The 23301-nt window shown below is 48.6% G+C and overlaps 1 protein-coding gene across 1 annotated transcript in view; it reads right to left on the bottom strand.

The window, feature by feature from the left end:
- Positions 1–1183: 1183 nt before the first annotated feature.
- Positions 1184–23301, bottom strand: part of strn3 (striatin, calmodulin binding protein 3) — a 42667-nt gene continuing 20549 nt past the window's right edge. The window contains exons 2-16 of the mRNA XM_056295280.1: positions 21386–21489; positions 20179–20252; positions 19507–19588; positions 18404–18580; positions 18100–18232; positions 15594–15729; positions 12673–12812; positions 12406–12584; positions 8521–8568; positions 7684–7805; positions 5620–5787; positions 4491–4631; positions 4207–4314; positions 4003–4089; positions 1184–3310 (exon numbers count right to left, since the gene is read on the bottom strand). Coding sequence (XP_056151255.1) covers positions 3141–3310; positions 4003–4089; positions 4207–4314; positions 4491–4631; positions 5620–5787; positions 7684–7805; positions 8521–8568; positions 12406–12584; positions 12673–12812; positions 15594–15729; positions 18100–18232; positions 18404–18580; positions 19507–19588; positions 20179–20252; positions 21386–21489 — 1869 coding nt within the window. The 3' untranslated portion in view covers positions 1184–3140. The remainder of the gene's footprint in view (positions 3311–4002; positions 4090–4206; positions 4315–4490; positions 4632–5619; positions 5788–7683; positions 7806–8520; positions 8569–12405; positions 12585–12672; positions 12813–15593; positions 15730–18099; positions 18233–18403; positions 18581–19506; positions 19589–20178; positions 20253–21385; positions 21490–23301) is intronic.

The following is a 23301-nucleotide window of genomic DNA, read 5'->3' as shown; positions in this document are numbered from 1 at the left end:
TAAACGTACAAACAAAAAGGGTTTTCTGTCTCTGCGTGGGGGTTCATCCTCAGCCGCCTGCACGCTCATCCCTTCATCTAGAAAATAAAATAGAAAACTGCCTCACAGCAGTGACGCCATCATCAGGACTAGTTCAACCAACTAGCCGGCAGCTTTTAACCATTTCACCTTCGTCAAAACCAGCTGTTCTCTCGTTAAGAGGAAAAGTCTACAAACAGGACGACAGAAATAATCTCGCCCTGCGCGTGAACGCAGGGATTTCTGTTACAGAATAATCTGATGGTGAAAGGAGACGGCAGGGAATCTTCTACCAGATAAGGAGGCAGGGCAGTGGATCTGAATGGGTGGAGCCTCGTCCCAAAACCAACCCCTTCACTTACTAAAAGGTTTGCCAAGCGGAAGGTGGGGCCCAGATTTTGGCCATGGTTTGGTTTCCTCTGGAGCATCTGTTTGACTGGCTAGCGTTCCAGGATTTGCCTGGATTTACTCCGGACGGTGCAGGACTGAGGAGCAGGGAAGAGTTGTGGTTTTGGTTTAGGAGTTGGTTTGGGACATGACCCCATGACCCAGTCCGGGTGGGGTTTTGCTGTGAGAACCAGATGGATTTTTTTTTTTTTTACTGGCAGTCTCACGAGAGGTGGATCTAATGTTTCTATTCCTACTGATCAGTGGCGGCTGGTGTCAAAAATTTCGGGGAGGGGGGGGGCGCAATTTAACTTGGCGCAGCACACCTGACAGCTGCTTTAGTGTCCACACAGTCAAGAATTATTAAGAAGGACAATGTAGCCTATAGATTTTATCAGGGTTGGTAGATGGTGGATGATTGACAGTCGAGACGAGGCGTCATGGTGGGTGTGAACATGATTGACAGCCATGAGAATTGTCCAATCACATCAGATCAAAAAACATTAAAATACCAATTCACTGCCCATAAAAGTGGGAGTGTTTGGGGCGGCACAGAACTGCGCCCCCTGGAAAATCTGAAGAAACCAATCAGACAGCAGCCTCAGGTCACCTGCTCGCCACAAGTTTGAGGGCCTGCATAAGGTATGGTTTGGCCGGCGCCCCTCACCCAGGAAGTATATATATTCAGACAGAAATCAACCAAATACCATTTGAACCAATATTTAATGCTGCTGACAGGCGCTCACAGACTGACAACACTTTTATTTCATCATTAATTGTATTTAACATGTTTAAGTAGATTTTCAAGGGGCGGCGCCCCAGCGCCCTCTACTGGCCAGCCACCACTGCTACTGATGTTGATTTTACGTAGGACACTGAGAAAAGAGCCTATTGGCTAAAGGACTGTGAGCTAGCAGCCTTCTCCTTCTGCCCCGGCTCTTTTGCTCTCTCTAACTCTTCTTTTCTTGTCTTTAATTTAAATTTACAGTTCTCGAATCCAAACTGAGTCTCAGACTAGTTTCTAATGGGATCCCGTCACATGAAGAACATATGCCTGCCAACAAAGCAGCATTCAGAGTGTCATGCGACAGGAAGTTAAAAAGAGCAGGGATTAACTGCTTGTGAAGGATTGGACGGGAACGAACAATTCCCTTTAAAAACCATAATTTGTGGTGATGTTATGAGACTTTACATTTATATAAAAAGGATTATAAAAACTAGATTTATTTTACACACAAAATGTCAATATTTAACTAATGCTAAACATATGGAGCTGATTGACCCAATTCCTTTTCTTGCTACATTGATGGTAGAGTGGGTGGGACTTAAACGCAGGGCTCGGATTGGCCCACCAGGGGCTCAGGTGTCATCATCCTAACCAATCCTCTAATCCCATCAGACTCCCGCCCCCGACAGGTATGGCAGTCAACGAGTGAGCTCCACCAACAGAAAAGACAGCCAATCAGCAAACACCTCGTCAAAAGGATATACAAGCTGCAATTCCATGAAAACCAAAAATCTGATGTTCAGTCCGCTGAGGTCCAGATCTGTGGAACTATGCTTCAAAAAGCCCTGCTAAGAACACAACACAAGATAAACCTGTGATATCAGGAAACATCTAGATGCTAAAATCAGCAGGCTGACTTCGTCCAGTCCTCTGCGTTTCATCAAAGACCAAACTGGTTTTTCATCTAATGAAAGGTAGGAAAACTAAAGTCAAGATAGATTTTCTTTCACGTTTTTTCGTAGTCTTTGACATTAATAATAAAATACCAGCTAAAATCTTACATTTGTAAAAGAAACGCCACGATGCTCTGATTGTTTTGTATAAATAATCCGATCTGGACCACAGAAGACGGGTTCCTCCTCAAACAGTTTGACCAACCAGATGGAGGAGAAGTTCCATTTACAACAGAACAGGACGTCCATGATGGCTGGTTTGGTTACCTGTTAAAAGTGACTACTAAAGTAGTATAACTTAGAGATCCATCAACCCCCCTCCCCTTACAGCTACAATACCCAGAATGCCTCACTCCTCCCTTCTCATCCATCGGCTGAAGGATGTGAGGCGAGCGTCAAATCCAGAAGTGGAAGGAGGAGGAGAAGAAAGGAGAAGAGGAGAGGATAGCCATGCGTTGGTGCCAGCTCTAAGTGTAGTGTTGTCAGAGTTGCGTTCAGGACTCTGCAGTGTTATGGAGCGTTGCAGAAACATCACATGATTGCAGAGCCAACAGGCTCACACAGCTCCGTCTGCATCCTGAATGCAGTGACAGGCCGAGGCTCCTCCCGATGTCTCTGTCCGGTAGTCTGAAGCCAGCCTGGAGGCCGGATGGACCACCTCACCTGCTAGACAGATAAGTGTGTGTGTGTGTGTGTTCAATCTTCTGATGGAGGTCCTCTCCAGCTCAAGAACCAAACCTCTCAGTATAGTTTCTTTGTTCAGAGTGGCACAGAGCATGTGTGTGTGTGTGTGTGTGCACGCTGAGGTGGGGGTCAGCATGCCTGTATCTCGCTCTCCTCTGGACCTGGACAAGATGCGACAGCCAGGAACATCTTGGTGTATGAGTTTAAAGACTGGCATGGCTTTCCCCCTGTCTATGTCTGTTTTTCCGTCAGTCTGTCAGTCTGTATTAACTGTAGCCCTGGGCTGTGTGTGTGTGTGTGTATGTCTGTGTGTGTGTTTATGTACGTGGATTCCCGCTCTCTGTCCATCAGTCCGTCTGTCTGTCTATCCTCTAGATGTAAACCCTGGCAAGGGCGTCGGCACCCGCGGAGGCGATGTAAGCCTTGGAGGGGTGGAAGGCCACGTCGTAGATGGCCTCCTCACTCTTCTTCCTGTGAGCTGTGATCTCCTGCACACAGGTCTTACTGTCTAGGTTCCACAGCCGCAGGGAGCAGTCATGACCTGAGAGAGAGAGAGAGTTCATTCTTAATGTCTTGTTCTATCTCATCTGTTTTTTTTAACTAATTGTATTTAGAAATGAAGACTTCCTGTACTGGACACAAAAATACTGCCACGTTCTTTCATTATTTTTTTTGAAACTTTAGATGAGTGTTCTCTCAAAGCGGATTCCTGACAAACTTTCTGTTGACAGTTTGAACAGAATTTTTTACCCCCCCCCCTTTTTTTTTTTCTCTCCCCAATTGCATCTGGCCAATTACCCCACTCTTCTGAGCTGTCCCGGTCTCTGCTCCACCCCCTCTGCCGCTCTGGGGAGGGCTGCAGACTACCACATGCCTCCTCCGATACATGTGGAGTCACCAGCTGCTTCTTTTCACCTGACAGTGAGGAGTTTCGCCAGGGGGACGTAGCAACGTGGGAGGATCACGCTATTCCCCCCAGTTCCCCCCCCCAGACAGGCGCCCCGACCGACCAGAGGAGGCTCTAGTGCAGCGACCAGGACACATACCCACATCCAGCTTCCCACCCGCAGACACGGCCAACTGTGTCTGTAGGGATGCCCGACCAAGCTGGAGGTAACAGGGGGATTTGAACCGGCGATCCCTGTGTTGGTAGGCAATGGAATAGACCGCTGCTCTACCCAGATGCCCCAGTTTGAACAGAATTTGATCCGTTCAGCCGGCGCTGAGACTCACTTCCTGACAGCAGGTAGATTCCATTCGGGTCAACGGCCAGACTGGTCACTGCATCCAGATGCGCCACCATCTCATGGATCACCTTACCTGCACATACACAGAAATGAGATAGAAAGGCATTCAAATAGAGAGACAGACAGACTGAAAGACTGGCAGAGACATAGACAGGCAAACAGACAAAGAGTAAGACAGACAGACTCTGACCTGATTTGTTATCATAGAACTTGATGTGTCTGTCCTCATGAGCCGTGATGGTCACTGGCAAGGTTGGGTGACTCACCACCTTATTGATATGGTTAGCTCCTGGTAGAGCTAGAGAGAGACATATGGAGGCAGAGAGACAGAGAGAGGAGAGAGAGGTATACATCTTCATAGTGAAACAGACATGAAAACATTCAAACCTTTAATCAAGTACTTTTACTACCGTTCACCTTATCAGTTGAATGGTGTTTGTGTGAGAAAGAGAGTGTGAACGTGTGTATACATACTGCTGTCTCCCTGGCCCTTCAGCACCAGTGCATGCTGGGAAGTCTCTAGGTCATACACCACCACGTCTCCAGTACTAAACGACGCCACCATGTGGGCGGGGTCACAGCCGTTAAAGTCCACTGCTGTGGGGATACCATGCTCTGCACGCGTACACACAAACACACACACACAGTTCATGTAAAGACGCTATGTTCTGGTCTATGTAAAAATAAATAAAACCACAGGGAGCGCTGTCCTCGTGAGACTAATGAGGCTTCCAGTCGTCACATAGAACCACTAAACTAACCATTTCTGACCACAGTACATCAGAATGAAAGGGGAATGAACGTTCTTAGTAGAACAAGGGAAGGGGTAGTTGATATGACGTGGTTTTAGATGGAAGGAAGTGGTTCTCCGGTGTGTCATGCTCATGTTTACAACCTTCTATGCAGTTTCTGGTGTTAATAAGGACGCTAGTCTCGCGATACCAGACGATCAGAGATCTCCGCCTACCAATTGTCTGGGGATTTCTAAATGCAAGATAGTTGCTGGAACGGCGGCGAGAAAGGCCGCTAACAAGCCTACGCCTACTGCTACACCCATTACATTTTGTCAAGGACACGCCTTACCGGAAACTATGCTCTCGCCCCCATCCTCCCCCGTAGTGACACAAGCTGGAGATACAGCGAATCACTTTGTAATGCGGGGAGAGCTTTTTAAAACATTGAAGATGGATGTCCTGAGTAACGTTAGATCATGCGATTCAGTTTTATCGAACGTGTGCTCAGTCCACAAGATTGGTGCAATTAAGGATGTACAGCGGCTGTTTTGAAAAGGCCACGGAATAATCCGCTATGCTATCTGGAAGAGATGCAATTCTGAGGTTCCCAAAACGGACACACTCCTCACCTTGGCTGCGCCTTGAGATCCTGTCAATGAATATCACAAACAGAATCGGAGACAAGGGACAACCTTGGTGGATTAGAAAGTTCTTCGGTTTAAAATACCTCAGCAGTTCTACAAGTGGCTGTCATTTTCATGGCTCTCACTATAGAAATCTTCTTTGGCTGTCTTATTATGACCCTGCTGCATGCTGGAAGTGCTGATGTGACTTTTGAAGGCGTCAGTACAGTGAACGGGGCTTCCTACCCTGCTGTGTGTTGAAAGTGCTGATGCAGGGGTTCTTCTCCTGCGGGTTCCAAAGCTTGACCGTTCCATCGGCGGAGCAGGAGAGGAGGCGGTTCTTGATGCCGCTGTAAGCCAATCCCCACACTGCATCCGTATGCCCCGTCCACGTCCCTGCCAGCACGCTGGGGTCTGATTGGACAGGAAGGAAAAAGGGGAGGTGGATTTAAGATCAGAGAGACAAAAGTGGAAACACTGAGCTGTTAATCACGAGTGCAAAAAAAATCAAAATGAAATGTTGACTTGAAAAGGGGACTGATCAACCATTTAAGAAAGTCACTCTAAAACTTTCCCCCTCTTGTTTTAGAACAAAACAAACTTCAAGTTCAGTTTACCGGCTGTTTTTAACTGCGCCTTCACTTAGTGTGTTTGTACTGGATTGCGTGTAGATCTGCTTTAGATTGTATTTACACCAGACATTAATACAAGTCCCCACTCTCCCAACTGAGATCCGATGTACTTCCTGCACAGAGTGCTCATCATGTGTGTTACTTCCTCTCAGGGTCAAACTTTATATCAAGTTACACCATTATAACCCCCCCCCCCCCCCCCAGTTCTTCTCCCCAGTTGTATCCAGCCAATTACCCCACTCTTCCACGCCATCCCGGGCTCTGCTCCACCCCCTCTGCTGATCCGGGGAGGGCTGCAGACTACCACATCTCCTCTGATACATGTGGAGTCACCAGCCGCTTCTTTTCACCTGACAGTGAGGAGTTTCACCAGGGGGACGTAGCGCATGGGAGGATCACGCTATTCCCCCCAGTTCCCCCTCCGGACAGGCGCCCCGACCGACCAGAGGAGGCGCTAGTGCAGCGACCAGGGCACATACCCACATCCAGCTTCCCACCCACAGACACGGCCAATTGTGTCTGTAGGGACGCCTGATCAAGCCGGAGGTAACACAGGGATTCAAACCACCGATCCCCGTGTTGGTAGGCAACGGAATAGACCGCTACACTACCTGGATGCCCCCCATTATAGCTTCTAATCTGATTTAAAAACGGAGGAGAAAGTGGTCTGACTTGACACGCTATGGACAACGGCAGAGGAGAAGGCAGTTTAATGCAGCTGTTCTCCGCTCATGGCTCAGAACTACCAGAGGAGGAAGTCAAGACGGGTGTGAAAGAGTCATTACAATTCCATCACCTGACATGCATCAGGTACTGACACGCATGTCAGTATCCGGTGTAAAAGATGAATTCCATTCCACTAGCTGTCCAGAATACAGCGGGACCTCCACTGACGGCTGGTTAATTGGACAGGACAGCTGGACTAACTGACCAGCCACAGACAAACATTAACAGGCACATGGATGGTTAAAGGGTCGCATTGCGGGTGCCCAGGTGGCGTGGCAGTCTATTCTGTTGCCTACCAACACAGGGATCGCCAGTTCAAATCCCCGTGTTACCTCTGGCTACCTCGGGCATCCCTACTGGCTGTGTCTGTGGGTGGGAAGCCGGATGTGGGTATGTGTCCTGGTCGCTGCACTACTGCGTCCTGGTCAGGGGGGAGGGGGAACTGGGGGGAATAGCGTGATCCTCCCACGTGCTACATCCCCCTGGTGAAACTGTCAGGAGAAAAGAAGCGGCTGGTGACTCCACATGTATCGGAGGAGACATGTGGTAGTCTGCAGCCCTCCCCGGATCGGCAGAGGGGGTGGAGCAGCGACCAGGACGGCGCAGAAGAGTGGGGTGATTGGCCAAATACAACTGGGGAGGAAAAAAAGGGGGGAGGGGTTAAAAAAAAAAGTTGACAGAATAGTTTAAAGCCACCCTGATCCTAACTGACAACACACACATTGCCAATCCAGCTGGTAGGAGCCCGGCAGCACTGACCCACTGGAGGCGAGTAGGATCACCTGACACATGACTTCCTGCTAATGATAGCAGTTCATTTCATCCCTTGATGACATCATCAGTCCATCCAGGACAGCAAAGAGCAGGTGTTTGTGGCCCAGTGTGGTTGAAATTCCACAACATGTTATACGTTGTACCGTGTGTGTGTGTGTGTGTGTGTGTGTGTGTGTACCATAAGTGTCGTAGGGGTCTACATTTGAACTGGGAATGTTCCACCACTGGATGGTGGAGTCGATTCCTCCACTGTAACACTGCTCTCCACTGGAGCTCATTGCCAGAGACAACACTGGACCACTAGAGAAAGAGAAAGAAAGACAGGCAGATTGACAGACAGACAGACAGAAAGATGGAGAGAGACAGGCGCAGATAGATAGAGAGAGACAGGCAGAAAGACAGAGAGAGAAGTAGAAAGACAGGTAGAGAGGGATACAGGCAGAAAGACAGAGAGAAGCAGAAAGACAGGCAAGAGAGGGAGAGAGACAGGTAGAAAGACAGAGAGACAGGCAGAGACAGAGAGACGGGCAGATAGATAGAGAGAGACAGGCAGAAAGACAGAGAGAGAAGTAGAAAGACAGGTAGAGAGGGATACAGGCAGAAAGACAGAGAGAAGCAGAAAGACAGGCAAGAGAGGGAGAGAGACAGGTAGAAAGACAGAGAGAGACAGGCAGAGACAGAGAGACAGGCAGAAAGACAGAGAGAGACAGGCAGAGACAGAGAGAGACAGGCAGAGACAGAGAGACAGGCAGAAAGACAGAGAGAGACAGGCAGAGACAGAGAGACAGGCAGAAAGACAGAGAGAGAGAGGCAGAAAGAGAGAGGGAGACGGGCAGAAAGACAGTAAGGGGAGGGGGTAAACGGATGCGTTTAAAAGTGAGCAATTTCTCTTTAAGTGGTATACAAGTTACAAACCATCTACAATCATTTACTGTTCATCACACACACACACAGATTTGCGTCGCTAAAGTAGTTTGCACATTGTGTGTGTGTGTGTGTGTGTGTGTATACTTACATATGAGCTCTGAATGTGTAGATTGGTTCCACGTCAAAAGAGGCACTTCTAGAAAAAACACAAACACACCCAACAATTATCTTCATTATCGTTGCCGTCTTCATCAGATGTAACACCAGTACCGTTGTTCGAGTCATCATGAAGGTCCTGATTTTAAAACCTTGACATTTGTTTACTTTCACACAGAACAACCATCTCTGGTGTAACCATTAAATCCAGCATTTGCTTTACTGGGATTATAGGTGTGGTGGTGCAGGTGGGGAGAGGTAAAATGTGAAAAAAAGAAGAAGAAAAAAAGAAAGAAGGTAATTCTTTTCCTCCGGGGGCTCCGGTTTCCTCCCATGGTCCAAAGAAATGTAGGTCAGGTGAATCGGCCGTGTTAAACTGTCCCTAGGTATGAATGTGTGTGTGGGCCCTGTGTGATGGCCTGGCGGGCGGCCTGTCCAGGGTGTCTCCCCGCCTGCCACCAAATGACTGCTGGGATAGGCTCCAGCATCCCTGTGACCCTGAGAGCAGGAAGAGCATGTCAAGAGTGTGTTGGAGGTGAAGGGAGTGTTGGACAGAGTGATGAGTATGAAGCTGGAAATCGAAGGTGTGATGATGAATGTTATCAGCGCATATGCCCCGCACGTTGGGTGTGAGATGGATGAGAAAGAAGAATTCTGGAGTGAGTTGGATGACGTGGTGGAGAGGGTACCCAAGGAGGAGAGAGGGGTGAGTGAAGGGAAAAGAGGTGATGGGTAGGTACGGTGTCAAGGAGAGGAATGTGGAAAGACAGATGGTGGTGGATTTTGCGAAAGGATGGAAACGGCTGTGATGAATACATAGTTCAAGAAGAGGGGGGAACACAGGGTGACATATAAGAGTGGAGGAAAGTGCACACAGGTAGACTATTTTATTTTTTTAAATTTTGATATACTTTATTAATCCCTATGGGGAAATTTGCTCTGCATTTAGCCCATCCTAGCTGTGTAGCTAGGAGCAGTGGGCAGCTGCCGTGCAGTGCAGTGCCCGGGGACCAACCCCAGTTGGTCTTGCCATGCCTCAGTTAGGGGCACAGACAGGAGTATTAACCCTAACATGCATGTCATTCTGATGGTGGCAGAAACCGGAGCACCTGGAGAGAACCTATCGCAGACACGGGGAGAACATGCAAACTCCTCACAGAGGACGACCTGGGATGACCCCCTAGATTGAAAAACCCCAGGGTTCAAACCCAGGACCTTCTTGCTGTGAGGTGACAGCGCCCCAAATATCTTATGTAGGAGGTGCAATCTGAAAGGGATTGGAGACTGCAAGCTGGTGAGAGGGGAGAACATAGCTAGGCAGCTTCAGATGGTGGTCCGTAGGATGACTTTTGAGATCAAGAAGAGGAAGAGAGTGGAGGCAGAGCCAAGGATCAAATGGTGGAAGTTGAAGAAGGAAGACTGTTGTGTGGAGTTCAGGCAGGAGTTAAGACAGCCACTGGGTGGTAGTGAAGAGTTGCCGGATGGCTGGACAACTACTGCAGAAATAGTGAGGGAGACAGCTAGGAAGGTACTTGGTGTTTCATCAGGACAGAGGAAGGAAGACAAAGAGACTTGGTGGCGGAATGAGAAAGTACAGGAAAGTATACGAAGGAAGAGGTTGGCGAAGACGTGGGATAGGGAGATGAAGAAAGTAGACAGGAGTACAAGGAGATGCAGCGTAAGGCAAAAAGAGGTGGCAAAGGAAAAGGTGTATGGTGAGTTGTAGGAGAGGTTGGACACTAAGGAAGGAGAAAAGCACTTGTACCGATTGACTAGACCAGCGGTGGCTAACCATGTGCCATGGAGAGCCATACCAATGCAGGTTTTCATTCCAACCCGACTCCACTCCAGGTGATTTCACTGATACATTCTTCCTCTTTGGTGAAGGATTGCTAATCAGAGAAATCACCCGGTGTGGAGTCCGGCTGGAATGAATACCTGCATATACATGGCTCTCCATGGCACATGATTAGTCACTCCTGGACTAGACAGAGGGAGCGACCTGGGGAGGATGTGCAGCAGGTTTGGGTGATGAAGAATAGAGATGGGAATGTACTGAGAAGAGCGGACAGTGTGTTGAGAAGGTGGAAGGAGTACTTTGAGGGGCTGATGAATAAAGAAAATGATAGAGAGACAAGGTTGGATGATGTGAAGAAGTGAATCAGGAAGTGCGGTGGATTTGCAAGGAGGAAGTTAGGGCAGCTATGAAGAGGATGAAGAGTGGAAAGATGAATGGTCCAGATGACACCTGTGGAGGCATGGAGGTATTTAGGAGAGATGGCAGTGGGGTTTTTAACTAGATTGTTTAGCACAATCCTGGAAAGTGACAGGATGCCTGAGGAGTGGAGAAGAAGCATACTGGTACCGATTTTCAAGAACAAGGGTGATGTGCAGAACTGTAGCAACTACAGAGGTATAAAGTTGATCAGCCACAGCATGAAGATATGGGAAAGAGTAATAGAAGCTAGGTTAAGAGGAGAGGTGGTGATCAGCAGCAGCAGTATGGGTTCATGCCATGAAAGAGCCCCACAGATGTGATGTTTGCTTTAAGAATGTTGATGGAGAAGTATAGAGGAGGTCAGAAGGAGTTGCATTGTGTCTTTGTAGATTTAGAGAAAGCATACGACAGGGTGCCGAGAGAGGAGGTGTGGTATTGTATGAGGAAGTCGGGAGTGGCAGAGAAGTGTGTAGGAGTGGTGCAGGATATGTATGAGGGCAGTGTGACAGTGGTGAGGTGTGTGGTTGGAATGACAGATGGGTTCAAGGTGGAGGTGAGATTACATCAAGGATCGGCTCTGAGCCCTTTCTTGTTTGCAATGGTGATGGACAGGTTGGCGGACGAGATCGGGCAGGAGTCTCCGTGGGCTATGATGTTTGCGGATGACATTGTGATCTGTAGTGAGAGTAGGGTGCAGGTGGAGGAGAGCCTGGAGAGGTGGAGGTATGCACTGGAGAGAAGAGGAATGAAAGTCAGTAGGAGCAAGACGGAATACCTATGCGTGAATGAGAGGGAGGACAGTGGAATGGTGAGGATGCAAGGAGTAGAGGTGACCAAGACATATGAGTTTAAATACTTGGGGTCAACTGTTCAAAGTGATGGGGAGTGTGGAAGTGAGGTGAAGAAGAGAGTGCAGGCAGGGTGGAGTGGGTGGAGAAGAGTGTCAGGAGTGATGTGTGACAGAAGGGTATCAGCAAGAGTTAAAGGGAAGGTTTACAAGATGGTTGTGAGACCAGCTATGTTGTATGGTTTGGAGACAGTGGCACTGATGAAAAGACAGGAGGTGGAGCTGGAGGTGGCAGAGATGAAGATGATAAGATTTTCATTGGGAGTGATGAAGAAGGACAGGATTAGGAAGGAGTATATTAGAGGGACAGCTCAGGTTGGACAGTTTGGAGACAAAGCAAGAGAGACAAGATTGAGATGGTGTGGACATGTGTGGAGGAGAGATGCTGGGTATATTGGGAGAAGGATGCTGAATATGGAGCTGCCAGGTAAGAAGAGAAAAGGAAGACCAAAGAGGAGGTTTATGGATGTGGTGAGGGAGGACATGCAGGTGGCTGGTGTGACAGAGGAAGATGCAGAAGACAGGAAGAGACGGAAATGGATGATCTGCTGTGTTGCCCCTTAACGGGAGCAGCCGTAAGATTTAAAAAAAAAAATAAACACAGCTGTTTGCTGGAATTTGACCTTTCATTTGTGTCTTTAACACCACATGAATGGGTGAGCTGCTATTTGAGGGGAAAGGTTGTGGTGAGGTTTGCTACAGGAAACGTGGTTTAAGTTGAGGGACAGTGTTGCTACCGTAGTCTGGTATCTCTACTAGCCAGGACATAGCAGCTCAGAGTGAGGATGACGGCTGTGAAGAAGGAGACCTACTTTTTGGCAGGGACGGTCTTGGTGAGGTTCCACAGTTTGAGCGTGTTATCCTCGGACACGGTGAGCAGGCAGGGCTCCACAGGATGGAAGGCCAGTGCCCGCACGCCGTCAAAATGGCTGCGTAGGGTGAACTTCGGAGTCCACGTCTTCCTGAAGGTAGACTCCTTACTGGACGGCAGCTAGGAGTAGAGACAATAGACCACTGTCTGAGTCACGATCGCACACGTGTGTGTAGTGGTGGTGTGTGAATGAGTGAATGAGTCTTACATCATAGCTGTAGTCCGTGTCGTCGTTGGCAACTGTGAGGTTAAGCAGGTCACCCAGCCCCAGCACGCTCTCTAGGACGTCCTCTGACCCCCCCAACAGGAAAGACTTGCCGCCACCTGATGGAAACGGCAGGGGCTCAGCTAGAGGGCAGTCGAGAGAGAAAGAGAGACAGACAGAGAAACTCTTTAAGTATCATAAAAGGACAAAGAGCCAAACAGCCCTGCTAACAGGTTAGCACCTCTATCCAGTGTCTATCCCACGCTCTGTGCTGGCGTTTAGACTATGAGAAGAACCAGATTGTTTTATTGTTTACTGTCGGTCACGACACACCTCCGTTATTATCCTGATGAAGATAGCAGTGCACTGGAAATGGCAATCTGAATAAATACTTCACCTATAAGCAGGGCTGCACATAAGGGCGGAAAAAGAGGAAAGCTTTCTGGGGCCCAGCCGCTAGGGGGGGCAATAATCATGTTTATCCTAAATATAAGCAATGACAATGACAATTCTTGCCACTGAGTGTGAACTGGAGAAACGGATGGACTTTAAAGACATTAGAAAGGACTCTGCATCCAGTAAGACAAGGAAGATGGCTGTGTAAGAGGGAAAGATGAAGCCATAAGGTCAGGAATTGCATTTTCAGGGCATCCGGGTGGTGTGGCGATCTATTCCATTCGAGTCTCCGTGTTACCTCCGGCTTGGTCAGGCGTCCCTACCGACACAATTGGCCGCGTCTGAGGGTGGGAAGCCGGATGTGGGTATGTGTCCTGGTCGTTGCACTAGCGCCTCCTCTGGTCGGTCGGGGCAACTGGGGGGAATAGCTTGATCGTACCACATGCTACATCCCCCTGGTGAAACTCCTCGCTGTCAGGTGAAAAGAAGCGGCTGGTGACTCCACATGTATGGGAGGAGGCATGTGGTAGTCTGCAGCCCTCCCCAGATCAGCAGAGGGGGTGGAGCAGAGACCGGGACAGCTTGGAAGAGAGGGGTAATTGGCTGAATACAATTGGGGAGAAAAAAGGGCGAACCCCCCCCCCCCCCTCCCCCAGAAAAAAACAAAAACAATAATCACATCTTTGGTTACAGAAATCTGTCCCAGGTGTCCCACCATCATAATGTGACTTAAACCCCATTTCCACCAATGCGAACCTTACTAGGTCTGGGCTGGTGCTAGTGCCGGTTCTTTCTTGGTCCGGGCTGGTGCTAGTGCCGGTTCTTTCTAGGTCTGGGCAGGTGCCAGTGCCGGTTCTTTCTAGGTCTGGGCAGGTGCTAGTGCCGGTTCTTTCTTGGTCCGGGCAGGTGCTAGTGCCGGTTCTTTCTTGGTCCGGGCAGGTGCTAGTGCCGGTTCTTTCTTGGTCTGGGCAGGTGCTAGTGCCAGTTCTTTCTTGGTCTGGGCAGGTGCTAGTGCCAGTTCTTTCTAGGTCTGGGCAGGTGCTAGTGCCGGTTCTTTCTTGGTCCGGGCTGGTGCTAGTGCCGGTTCTTTCTTGGTCCGGGCTGGTGCTAGTGCCGGTTCTTTCTTGGTCTGGGCAGGTGCTAGTGCCAGTTCTTTCTTGGTCTGGGCAGGTGCTAGTGCCGGTTCTTTCTTGGTCTGGGCAGGTGCTAGTGCTGGTTCTTTCTTGGTTTGGGCAGGTGCTAGTGCCGGTTCTTTCTTGGTCTGGGCAGGTGCTAGTGCCGGTTCTTTCTAGGTCTGGGCAGGTGCTAGTGCCGGTTCTTGCTAGGTCTGGGCAGGTGCTAGTGCCGGTTCTTTCTTGGTTTGGGCAGGTGCTAGTGCCGGTTCTTTCTTGGTCTGGGCAGGTGCTAGTGCCGGTTCTTTCTAGGTCTGGGCAGGTGCTAGTGCCGGTTCTTTCTAGGTCTGGGCAGGTGCTAGTGCCGGTTCTTTCTTGGTCTGGGCAGGTGCTAGTGCCGGTTCACAGTTGGTTAAACTTCCGAACCTAAGTACTCGCAGTCCAGCACTGTAAGCCCCACCCCCAAAGTTCCTGTACTTTTGGAAAGCACTACCCCTCAGCAGGGACTTTTGGGGGGGGGGGGTAAAATAATGTCCCTGCAACTTAATTTAGACCCTGGTCCCTGCAGTGGCAATGCACTGAGGTCCTCAGAAGGTTCCTAGTTCCTGGGGAAAGTTCCCGTGGTGGAAATGCGGCTTATGTGTATGCATCTGTGTAAGTGTGATTCAGAGCTGAGAATATCTCTGTGCTGCAGCGTGGAAGAATACTTGACACCATCTGACCTTAGAGAGAACCCACAGGAACAGAGTAAGACTCTGAATATAACACACACACACACACACACAGTCTATTTCTGAGAAAAGATGGACTGCTGCTCACTGGTGGAACTCTCTCTCCTTATCTCTGGTTTCTCTCTCTCTCTCTCTCTCTCTCTCTCTCTCTCTCTCTCTCTCTCTCTCTCTCTCTCTCTCTCTCTCTCTCAGTTCAACGCTGACTCAGTTTGCTTTACTGGCATGGCAGAAAAACAATATACAGTCGCAGAGTCAAAGCACAGTCAACAGAAATGTGGAGTGTGTCCAGAACAGGTGACAGGGTCCAGAAGATGGTGTCAGTGCCCGTCCGATCATTTTGCTCTCTTCAGGAAGACAATACCGCTGGAAGCACTACCCACATACACAGACAGACAGATGGACAGTCTAAGAAACTGACAGATGGACAGACAGGAAAACAGAGTTCATCAGCCAGACAGACACACGCACACGGATAGAAAGCCTGCCTGCCTGCCTGCCTGCCAGGTGAAACAAAGCATTCCTCCCAGCAGGGTTAGAAACTGGTTTTGACCATGAGGCTGTTCTGACTGACAGTCCAGCTTCCATGTTTAAATGGATGTGAAGGACGACAGGCTGATGACCAACAAGTCTGACGCATGTTTCATACACACGGCCTACACAGTCAGTCAGTCTCTTTTGCTCTCACCCCACTCCGTCCCGTCTCCAGAGCTCCTGGCCTCTCCTGCTCCTTCTCCGTCCTCAGCTGTCACCAGGAAGTCGAACTCCTTCAGTGCCTCCTCTGTGTCCTCTGGTAGATCAGAAGCCAAGCCCTCGTTACAAACCTACACAGAGAGACGGACGGTCAGACAGATGAACACAAGGGCAAAAGACATGTTTTTTCCTCCCCGGTTGTACCCGGCCAATTACCCCCCTCTTCCGAGCCGTCCCGGTCTCTGCTCCACCCCCTCTGCTGATCCGGGGAGGGCTGCAGACTACCACGTGTCTCCTCCCATACATGTGGAGTCACCAGCCGCTTCTTTTCACCTGACAGTGAGGAGTTTTATCAGGGGGACGTAGCGCGTGGGAGGATCACACTATTCCTCCCAGTTCCCCCTCCCCCTGAACAGGCACCCCGACCGACCACAGGAGGCGCTAGTGCAGCAACCAGGACACATACCCACATCCGGCTTTCCACTTGCAGACACGGCCAATTGTGTCTGTAGGGATGCCTGACCAAACCGGCGGTAACACAGGGATTCGACCCAGGATCTCCGTGTTGGTAGACAAGGGGACAGACCGCCGTGCTACCCGGACGCCCCTAAAGGACATGTTTTTAAGACACATTCTTCAGTAACCTATGCAGCTAACGTAGCCAGCTGATTTCCACAGACGGTGTTTTTATATGTCAAATGTTCCCACTACCTTTCTGTTTGACCTGATTTCTCTTGTATGGTTCAATTTTTTGTTATTCACTTCTCTGACTATAGAGGGCAGCATTATAGTAGAATTACACAGGCTAGGGGTGGGACAATATGAACGTTTCATGTTACGATTATCCTGGCCAAAATTACTGTGCTCTATGATATTATCCCGATAATCATCATAATGTGCTTAACACTCTTAAAATGGCACTAAAACATACTGGAATCACGTTATCTTACATTTTGTTAAGAAGCAAATATTTTTATTGCATCACAGAAGGACACGTTTTTGACGGGACCGGCCAGCAGGGCCGGCCCTACAACCACCAATGTCCCTGACTGACTGACTGAGTGACCAGTTTAACATGACTGGACCGCTGGATCAGGTGACCAACAACGGTTCCAGCTAGCGGTGACCAGTGACGTCACTGAAGTTACATGATCGGTCGGCTGACCAATGACGTTGCTGGTAAACACGGAAGTGGGAGTTTCCCTATTGGACGCGCACCCGCGCAGCGGTTGTCACGCTAGCAAACATAATATATTGCTGCTTGTGGATACTACTGAGACGCCTTATTGCAAAAAATGTCCAATTCACTAACACCAGCGCAGTTAGAGTGACATTTTTAGCGTCTTCTGAGAGTTGGTGGTATCGAAGAGCACTTATAAGGGGGGTCACGCCCACTTTCCTGTGGTCATGGCAGCAGTGATTGTAGCCAGATAATTATTTCATATGAAAAACAAATTGGCGGTATTTAACTGTATAAATAATCAGGGTTTGAAAACTGCTGTCCAGTACAGCCACTGTTCATGGAACCGATGTCAAAACAGCCACTTATTAAACGTAGTCGCGGTCCGGCCATATACTAGGTTTTAACCTACTTTTAGTAAAGACCCTTTTTAGTGAAGAACAAACAAGAACAGAAGACTCTCGCCAGCACCCAGCAGGCGATCACAATAACAACTTGCTCTCCTACAACCAACAAAACCTCCTCCACCATCACACTGGGCTCCGGTGGGACTACTGGGATCCCAAGATGGAAGGACAGAGGTAGCGTCAGAGGTAGCGCCATTGCTTCGCAAAACAACCAGCGAAAAACGGCAGACGAAACACTTACCTGATCATACAGAGAAGACAGACGGAAAAAAAGCAGGGAACAAATCTCCGGAGTTAGAAAGAGTCCAAACTCCGCGCAGTAGATGTGAGTTGCGCATGCACGAGCATGAACAGTTTATGGCACTTCTACCCCAGCATGCAGTGCAGAGAGAGCGCTTTTTCACGTCACTCATGTGAGGATATTCACTATCATCCCCATTTACCATTATCCTGATGATGGAAATTCACCATGATCCACTTTTCGTGAGTGTTTTTTATCGCGATCTGCAATAAAACCCTATATTGTCCCACCCCTTACACAGACCCTTCAAAGTAAATTAGTAGATTAGAATGATAATAGCTGAGGTGGACCACCCTCCTGAATTTGTAGGTCACTTTTTTTTTTCTGCGATCAGTTAACAGTCGATGGGACTTACTTTTCCTCAGATTTGTTCTGCTAGTTCTCGGAGCGCTGGCATATGGAATACACTGCATGCAGGAAGCACTTGATAGATAATGAACTCAGCAGGAACCGAGTCAAACTTCTGCTGGCGGCCATGTTTCAGTCTGGTATTCTAATTCAGACCAAACAGCCCAGCAGCAGTGTAAGACAGGCCTTAAGAGCTTGGTCATTACTGTGTGTGTGTGTGTGTGTGTGTGTGTGTGTGTGTGTGTGTGTGTGTGTGTGTGTGTACCTTGGTCCTGTGTTTTTTGGAGCGGGGATGTTTGTCAGTGTTGATATCATCCATTAGGTCTCCATCCTCATCTTCATCGCTGTCCTCAGCATTCTCCAGGAAATTAAACGTCTCCAAGACGTCACCTGGACTCCTGGACAGACACACACACACACACACACACACAAACACATTCTGATCTCTGTGTTTTGTATCTAAACGGATTTACATAAATTTGAAATTTGTAAAAAAATATACCAGAAAGAAACATTATGATCCATCAAATGATGAGTGCTACACCGATCCCTGTGTGTACACCTCTTACCTCTTGAGTTCCTGGTCTCTCCTCTTGCTGGGGGAGTCTGTTCCATTCAGGATGTGTTCCAGGTTCTTGTTTTCCAGAGAGCCGTTCTGCTCCGAGGATGACAGACCCAGCAAGGAGCGCACTCTCTGAGAGCGCACGTCTAGGATGGTGTCTGTATAACCCACCTCCTGGAGGTACCTACACACACACACACACACACACACACACACACACACACACGAGCACAACCCATAACAGAGAGACACTGATCTGAGAACTGAGAAAATAAACCAGATTTGAAGTGATTTAATAGTGAGCATGGTGACTTATTTGTGCGTATTGTGTGTGTGTGTGTTTATGTATTACGTGCGTGTGTGTTCTTGTTCGGCTATATTTGCAAGAAACATTTTTGTTAATCATCAGAGTGAGGGCATTTTTGAAAAGTGAGGACATTTTGTCTTTTTTTTGGGGGGGGGGGGGGGGCAATGCCCCTTTTTCTCCACAATTGTACTTGGCCAATTACCCCACTCTTTGGAGCCGTCCCGGTCGCTGCTCCACCCTGTCGGTCGCTGCTCCACCCTGTCTGCCGATCCAGGGAGGGCTGCAGACTACCACATGCCTCCTCCCATACATGTGGAGTCACCAGCCGCTTCTTTTCACCTGACAGTGAGGAGTTTCACCAGGGGGACGGACGTAGCGCATGGGAGAATCACGCTATTCCTCCCAGTTCCCCCTCCCCCCTGAACAGGCGTCCCGAGTGACCAGAGGAGGCGCCAGTGCAGCAACCAGAACACACACCCACATCCGGCTTCCCACCTGCAGACATGGCCGATTGTGTCTGTAGGGACACCCGACCAAGCTGGAGGTAACACGGGGATTCGAACTGGGATCCCCATGTTGGTAGGCAACAGAATAGACCGCTACGCTACCCGGACACCCCCAGATAGTTTGTCTTTAAGGTTTAATTTGGGGTTAGGATTTGGGGTAAGGGTTAGAATTAGGATTAGGTCAAGGTTAGGGTAAGGGTTCAGATTAGAGCTACAGTTCTGATGGTTAAGCACTAGGGAAAGAATGTTGTCAACGAGAGTCCTCATAGAAACATGTATGTGTGTGTGTAGTCTTACTGTCTGAGCAGTTGTCTTCCTTGTTTCCAGGTCAGCTGACTGTTGGCAGGAACAGCAGAGACCTCAGAGTCTTTGGTGTCTTCTAGAGGAAACACACACAAACACACGCACAAATATTGACACACACCCCCTGGTGGACATCTAGCATAGGAAGCCCTGACCCCAGCAGTGTTGGTGCTGTGCTTGACTGACTGAGTTACACACAAGCATGAAAACGGAGGAGGATGAAGAGGATGAAGAGAGCTATACAGGGTCAGTAATCTTTGTGGTGACCTTCCATTAAGAGGCTGACATGAAAGTCAGTGATATTAGAGAGGCAGACAGCGTGGCTTCCTCTTCCAGCTCACCCAGCTCGGACACCAGGCCTGCTGAGATGCTAGTCAGCTAATGGAACATCAACAGACAGGCTGAAGTGCGGTCCATCCATCCTACAGACCTGCCGTCTAAACAGGCTTTACTGTAAAGCCTATATCAGTAATATGACGGAAAACCTAAAGACAGCAACCGGTCAGTGGACTTGTGTTGTCTGAAGACTCAGATGTATTATAGTGTGTTGTGCAGCGGTTTTGTGGCAGTGTATTGTAACGTAGTAGTGTCTTGTAGTATACGGTATTGTCTTGTATTGTGGCTGTACTGGGTTGTGGTAGTGTTGTTTTAAATACTATTGCCCACCTGCTTCAAAGCTAGGCATCTTCACTTCTCCCTGGTTGAGTTCTGTTCCATATTTTAACTTGTGGTATTTTGCTCTGAGGAGACAGAATGAGACGACACAACATCAACACAAGGCTTCAACAATCTGGTGGTCAGCGATCTTCTCTAAACTGTACTGACAACTCCCATAATGCTCAGCAAGTACTGTCAAACATCAGCTCCCATGTTATCCAGGGAGCGAGCTGGTGATTTTTCTGGTTTTCTTCTCTATGTCCACAACTGTGGAGGAAACTTGTCAGACAGAAGACGTGTGTTGGTAAGGGTTTTAAAAAAGACATGGGAGCTTTGAGGACGTTCTGCACTGGGATTATGAGAACTTCCATCTCTGACCCTGGTCCTCAGATCATCATGTTAACATCATGTTAACCTGTTAAACATGGTATTATAAAGGACATCCTACGTGGTGTACCTTTATATTTCAACACAAAATCTAATAAATGGCTCTTTTTTCCAAATCCTACATGACAGATTAACACACGTGAGCTACATACCAGCCACATTACACATGGCATCACCATGCCATACCTAAACCAGAGAGCAGTCTGCTTGTTCTGGGTAGAAACAGCATGTTATGTAGCATAGTTAAAGTGCTAGCTACTTTACGCTTATGATTAACACATTCTCTGTAGAACCTAAACCGGTACAAGACACAGATGGACATGCTATACTCATCTATACCTGGTTCGTTTAATGTGAGTGGTGCTGGTATGAAGGAGGCCAATTCCCAGTAAGACACAAGTCAAGTGATTATAGCCACCATGCCACGCCCGGGTGCAGCGTGACTGATTTCAATTATGGTGACAGTAAATTCATGGTAAAATCTGCAGGTGGGGTTAGGCAGGGATGGGGGTTGTACTGTGAATTGTTTTATTGTAAATTTGTTATTGTATATTTTATTATGAGTTTGCTCCGCATCTTCTATTGTGTTTCATTTCTAAAATCTACCTGTTGAGGGACTGCAGATGGGAAATGAACTATTTGCTAAATCTGGTACAAAGCATCTCCTCTCAGTGAGCTTTATGTGTTTGAACTTGGACTCTATTAAAACAGAGACACTGAAATAGATGGCAGCACACAGCGTGTGTTTCTACTAAACTCGTTTTTTCTTTGAAGCAGACTTGGTCTGGCCTGGTGAGACTAGCTCCTCAGGAGCTCTGCAGACTCTTACCTCTCCTGCTTTAGTGCATATTCTAACATTTTAATTCTCCGAACAAGGTCATTCTTGAGGTTCTCCTGCCCCTTCCTCTCTCCTTGGAGAAATGCTATCCGTGCCTGGAGAGACAGACAGACAGACAGACAGAGAGCAAGAGACAGAGACAGACAACGAGAGACAGACAGCAAGAGAGAGACAGACAGACAGACAAAGAGAGACGTCAGACAGACAGCGAGACAGTCACAGCGAGAGAAAGAGACAGAGAAGAGGCATGATTAATCAGTGAGCATAACAACATTCAAATGAACAGCCTGAGTTAAAGTGATGAAGTTATTACTGTGACTTCAGAGACAGTCATGTAAATGTCTTTATGAGCTGATCATCAGTGTAGAGTCAATAACCCGACTACTGCAACTACAGTCGTGCTCGACCTTCCCATCTATTAACACGTGAACATCTTGGACTCGTCTTCTAATCGGCCTTTTGGAACTGCAGGGTGAAAGAAAGGACACCAGACGCAACGTGCCGGATGTTGTTTGAATAAAACACACAGTGAAATGCCGTCTTTCAGAAAGACTTGAAACGTGAAACCTCTATAAACCAGTTGGGTCGGTGTGCGGTTCAAACTAAACACACGGCATGCTCCATTTACTGTCCATCACCACATCCACTGACCCGGCTAGCTGGCAGACAAGATGTTAAGGTCTTCTGTATTAACACATGAATAAACTGTAATAGATACAAAGACAGGAGGGAAAATGATCACACGTTTGTTTTAGGACCGTCACTGACGGAACAGGAAGTAATGGAAAAGCCCACGGACCACAGACCAGTTATTAAGGGAGTCAGTGTTGATCTGGGTTTGAGAGAAAACAGTTTGTTTCGAACCCTTTCATCAAATGATGGTTTTTAACCAGTTTCTCCTGCACCCAGGTCAGTTGTTCTATGTAGACAGGTCAGAGTAAGCAGCCACCAGGGACCAGGCCGAGGTTAAATCATTATCTGGGCCCGTTGTAGACAAGGAACGAGAGCATGTTATCAGCATTCCTTTCCTAGGAAAGATCTTCTGAGGCCACCAGCATTCAGGAGAGCCGGAGAGCAGTCTGAACCCGTTGCAGACGACGTGGAGACAAAGACATGTGCATACATTCTGTCGATTTGAGGGACGTTTTCTTTTTTTTAATATTATATATAAATGTATTTCTAGTTGTTCCCCTTATCCCTCCTGATTAACCCAGTGGCATATGGCCGGAACTCTTGTGGAATAACTCCCCTGGCTCACGTTTCCACAGGAAAGAGATAGGCGTAACACCAGCTTCCTTCAAGCTCGTGTCGGCTGCTCTCGCTATAGTTTACACGCTGAAGCCTCCTCGCATGGATTGCATCACCTTCAGGCCGGGTGCGATGGGCCACAGGGGTCGCTGGAGAACGACGAGTCCCCGAACGCTACACCGATCTACACCCACTATCCCTCGGATAAGGGTGGCCTAATGAACGCCTGACCCCGTGGACGCTCTGGCCGGGACCGATTTGAGGGACATTTTCTGAGTAACTGCTAGCCCATGCAGACCAGCAGTTCCGATAACATCGAGGGTGGTCTGGTGGTGGCCTCGCCTAGCCTTGACTGTGTTTTTGGTGTCGTCGTGGGTAGTGGGGGAAGGTGTGTCAAGGGAGTCTGGCTAGGAGAGCTGGTGTTGGATCGGCTGGGGGAGCTTGGTCTGCTGTGTCCTGTGGGCCCAAGGACCACAGCCCTGACCGGAGCTGCGCCCGAAGAGGAACCACCGAGGGCGGTCTGACAGGACACGGCGCGGGGTAGGCTAAGCTAACCGCTAGCCCATGCAGACCAGCAGTTCCGACAGTCATCCTGGCTGGCGTTCGTTCTCCTGGACAGTGATTTTGTTGTTGTTGTTTAGTTTAAATGTGTGTGTTAG

Source organism: Lampris incognitus, chromosome 16, assembly GCF_029633865.1.
Source record: "Lampris incognitus isolate fLamInc1 chromosome 16, fLamInc1.hap2, whole genome shotgun sequence".
NCBI classification, from domain to species: domain Eukaryota; kingdom Metazoa; phylum Chordata; class Actinopteri; order Lampriformes; family Lampridae; genus Lampris; species Lampris incognitus.
Note: the sequence above shows the minus strand (reverse complement) of the source record. Positions and strands in the feature narration are given on the sequence as shown.